Genomic DNA, 5,000 nt, shown 5'->3' with positions numbered 1-5,000 from the left:
CAAATACTTAAATATACCCAAGGAAAGTTTCTGGAGAGGCTAAATATAAAATCTATATTGATGATTAGAATTATATCATATAATTTTAGATGTACTATCATTTAGTTTATTAAAATCATCACCAGTTAAATATTAGTATTTCATTAAGGTTCTATAGTTTTGTGAAATACATTGAAGAAATTATGTTTTACTAGTTTTGTTGAATGATGTTCATGGGAGTTGGGTTATTGAAGAACATAGGATTTCGTATATCGAAAAGAAAGTGATTATTCATTAATACATAAGTTATAATAAAGAAATAAAATAATTTTAAAAAAATGAATAAATTTACTTTCCTGACCTATGGTTATAAATCCAGAAAATATTGAAAATCATTGTATCATTATATCTCTGAGGATATACAGCCCCACAAAAATAGGAACCTCATCTATTTGAAAGTATCTCTGATAGACTGGATCATATTTGGGTCATATCTGCTCTTCAGAAGTTATGTCGTTTGCACTCCCAGACATCTTAGCTGTGGAGACTGTGTCTTTTGGATGTCTGTAAAATAAACAGAGTTATGAATTGATACTATATATGTGATGAACTGGGAGTGATATCAAGGATATACAATGAATAAGTATAATTTATATATATACATATATATATATATATATATATAGAGAGAGAGAGAGAGAGAGAGAGAGAGAGAGAGAGAGAGAGAGAGGGAGAGAGAGAGAGAAAATATATATATACGAGGCCTGTCTAAAAAGTATCCGACCTTTATTTTTCCCGTGCGAAATAGAGAAGATAGCGTGGCACCACTCTGCACAGTGAAGGAAGATACCTTCATGTGCATGCGTGAATTTTTTCACCACCATCCAGCCCATATGTTGCTGCCTGTCGGTCGCTGAGTGAGGTGCTACACAACGTTTCTGTCGGATTACCGATTCTCTCAAGATGACTGAACGTGTTGAGCAAAGATACTGCATCAAATTTTGTCAAAAGCTTGGTGATTCTCAAAGCGAAACTATTCGTAAGATTCAGCAGGTGTTTGGAGAAAATCCGATGGGTGTAACACAAATTATGGAGTGGTTCAACTGATTCAAACGTGGCCGCACATCAGCAGAGAGTGAACAGCGTATATATATTTGTATGTTTGTGTATGTTTTGCTTATGTATTTATATAGATAAGGCTACCGCATTGACATATAAATAACTGTATTGAAAGTAAAATAAGAAGAAAACAAGAATATACCTGCCACTAGAAATGACCCTTTTTAGCAGGTGTCTAACGAGCTTGCGGACTCCTCCTACTCAACACCTGACTCAAGCCCAGGTAGTGGGTAAGGGAGTGTCATTGTTCTCTAAATCTCTATATGTATGTTCGTACTTTTGCTTTCCCTATAAATTGTAAGAAACCTCTCTCAATAAATCAGTCCTCTGAGGAAGTAACACGAAACTAGTCAGGACTTAAGTGTATATTCCGTATTTTCATTTTCCCTGTGGTTCTTCTGCATCTGAGCATCACGTTTTCCTGTGATTTTTACGCACATATATATATATATATATATATATATTTATATTTAGGTATATATATACATACACATATATATATATATATATAAATATATATATATATATATATATATATATATTTTATATATATATATATATATATATGTATGTATATATATACATATATATATACATACTGTATATATATATATATATATATACATATAAATATATATATATATATATATATATACATATAAATATATATATATATATATATATATACATATATATATATAATTTGATTGATATACCTGAAGCTGATGCAGACCTTGGTGTGCCCATGAATGAATTCCCTGTATTTGAAGTCTAAGCTATGCTCGAAACACTAAAGAGATGGAAAGCCCCTGGATACGATGGAATAAGTGCCGAGATGATACTTACAAGATTATTTTGTAGAATGTGGCATGAAGAGGCAAAACCTGATGAATATGAGTTACGATTGTTGTTGAAAATGGCAAAAAATGAAGACCTGACTGATAGCAATAATTACAGAAATCCTCTTTTGATGGCATTTGTGGACTAAGAAAAAGCATTTGATAGTGTGCACCGCCAGTTTTATGGAGAGTAATGCGTTATTTTGGAATCCCTCTTACATATGTAAATTTGATTAAGTCTGTTCATGAGCAGAGCAAGTGCTAAATTAATGTTAATGGAGTGGTATCAAATGAATTTCCAATGAACAGCGGAGTAATCCAAGGGAATGTGTTGTCACCTATGTTTTTTATCCTCGTGGATTTTGTAATGCGTAAAACAGTCGGAAATTGTGGAGAAGCATTAGACTCCATTGGTAATAAGAATTTAGCAGACCTAGTCTACACTAATGATGCTGTCCTTGTTAGCAGAACACCAAAGGATTCTCAAAGCTTGTTTACCAGAATGCATGAACTATCACACTAGGTTGGGCGGAAGAAAAACAGAAGAAAGACAGATGATGAGTATGTAATGGACGATAAAATATCATTGGAAGGAGAAAGGATTTATGAGGTAGAATCATTGAAGTATTTAGGAACAATGATCTCCAATACTGGGTTTTTAGAATTAGAGTTTAGTGCAATATTTAAAAAAGCAAATCAGACAATGGCTATGTTAAGTAAAACTTAGAAATCATCACATACATATTAGAAAGGCACTTCCCCAATTTTGGGGGGTAGCCGACATCAACAAATGAAAAAAAAAAACAAAAAAAGGGACCTCTACTCTATACGTTCCTCCAGCCTAACCAGGAACTCAACCGAGTTCAGCTGGTACTGCTAGGGTGCCACAGCCCAACCTCTCCCGTTATCCACCACAGATGAAGCTTCATAATGCTGAATCCCCTACTGCTGCTACCTCCGCGATCATCTAAGGCACCGAAGGGAGCAGCAGGGCCTACCGGAACTGCGTCACAATCGCTCGCCATTCATTCCTATTTCTAGCACGCTCTCTTGCCTCTCTCACATCTACCCTCCTATCACTCAGAGCTTTCTTCACTCCATCCATCTACCCAAACCTTGGCCTTCCTCTTGTACTTCTTCCATCAACTCTTGCATTAAATCACCCTCTTTAGCAGACAGCCATTTTCCATTCTCTCAACATGGACAAACAACCTCAACACATTCATATCCACTCTAGCCGCTAACTCATTTCTTACACCCGTTCTCTCCCTCACCACTTCGTTCCTATCTCTATCTACTCGAGATCCACCAGCCATACTCCTTAGACACTTCATCTCAAACACATTCAATTTCTCTCTCTCCATCACTTTCATTCACCACAGCTCCGATCCATACATCACAGTTGGTAGAATCACTTTCTCATATAGAGCTCTCTTTACAGTCATGCACAACCGTCTATTCTTTACCACTCCCTTCACTGCCCCAACACTTTGCATCCTTCATTCACTCTCTGACGTACATATGCTTCTACTTCATCATTTGCTGCAACAACAGACCCAAAGTACTTAAACTGATCCACCTCCTCAAGTAACTCTCCATTGAACATGACATTCAACCTCGCACAATCTTCCCTTCTCTTACATCTCATAACCTTACTTTTACCCACATTAAATATCAACTTCCTTCTCTCACACACCTTTCCAAAATCTGTCACTAATCGGCTAAGCTTTCCTTCCGTGTCTACAACCAGTACAGTATCATCCTCAAACAACCACTGATTTACTTCCCATTTATGATTATTCTCGTCTACCAGTTTCAATCTTTGTCCAAGCACTCGAGCATTCACCTCTCTCATCAATCCCTCAACATACAAGTTGAACATCCCTGGCGACATCATACATCCCTGTCTCAGCCCCACTCTCACCGGAAACCAATCGCTCACTTGATTTCCTATCCTATAACACATGCTTTACTACCTATGTTGAAACTTTTCCCTGCTTGCAACAACCTTCCACCAATTCCACATAACCTCATTACATTTCACATCGCTTCCCTATCAATTTATCCTACGCTTTCTCCAGATCCATAAACGCAACATACACCTCCTTACCTTTTGCTAAAAATTTCTCGCATATCTGCCTAACTGTAAAAATCTGATTCATACATCCCCTACCTCTCTTTAAACCACCCTGTACTTCTAAGATTGCATTCTCTATTTATTCATAGTATGAATCTTTTATTGATATTTATCCTATCATATTTTTATAGATTTACTTTGCATGATTTGGATACATATATCTGTAATCTATTGATGATATTACAAAACTTTTAATAGAGTATCAGAGTCTCATTTATAAAATATACCATATTTCTATTTCATATATAAATCATATCTATCCATATCGACATACTTTTGAAACTTCTTCCTCCAACACGTAGAGATAAAATGATCGGGAAGTTGTGTAGTGCTGCTTAGCAAGATCTGCCATCGGCGAGACGATATTCGCATCATGAAGGCATTGGCCTGTTGAGTCCCTGATGCTGATTGGTTGATGGAGGGATCTCGACCAATCAGTGTACTCAGCTGTGATAGCTAACATTATTTCCTGTGGGGAGATGAAAAGACTCCATTTGAGGTATACTTTTATTTAATAGATTGTATAGTTTATATGTGTGTAGCCCAGGCAAATAATAATAATAATAATAATAATAATAATAATAATAATAATAATAATAATAATAATAATGCCCACCTGCAGATGATAGCAATAGTTATTGACGACGAAGGATCTCAGCTGATCCTCCCTATAGTCAGCATCGAATCCTTCCTGAACTTCTTGCTGACTCAGGATGTCAAGGAGGTTGGCAGCTGTCATTCCTAGAAGGAGGTCAACTGGAGTTCGACCTTCCTTGCCTTTGAAGTCAAGAGGAAAAGAAAGAATTTTCTCATTTTCTTTTTATAGTTGAGTGATTAAGAATATTACTTGGTATAGACAAATGGAGATATTTAGGATATACGAATAAGTACTTGGGTTCAAGTTAATCTTTTCTTTTAGTTTAGAA

General features: G+C 35.9%; 1 protein-coding gene across 1 annotated transcript in view; it reads right to left on the bottom strand.

The window, feature by feature from the left end:
- The window catches only part of LOC137626846 (neuroligin-3-like), a 102,958-nt gene that overhangs the window by 37,119 nt on the left and 60,839 nt on the right, over positions 1-5,000 (bottom strand). Inside the window, exons 6-8 of the mRNA XM_068357832.1 lie at positions 4,691-4,851; positions 4,349-4,543; positions 764-917 (exon numbers count right to left, since the gene is read on the bottom strand). Coding sequence (XP_068213933.1) covers positions 764-917; positions 4,349-4,543; positions 4,691-4,851 — 510 coding nt within the window. The remainder of the gene's footprint in view (positions 1-763; positions 918-4,348; positions 4,544-4,690; positions 4,852-5,000) is intronic.

Source organism: Palaemon carinicauda, chromosome 34 (assembly GCF_036898095.1).
Source record: "Palaemon carinicauda isolate YSFRI2023 chromosome 34, ASM3689809v2, whole genome shotgun sequence".
Classification (NCBI taxonomy): domain Eukaryota; kingdom Metazoa; phylum Arthropoda; class Malacostraca; order Decapoda; family Palaemonidae; genus Palaemon; species Palaemon carinicauda.
The sequence above is the reverse complement of the archived record's forward strand: the minus strand, read 5'-3'. Positions and strand labels throughout refer to the sequence as shown.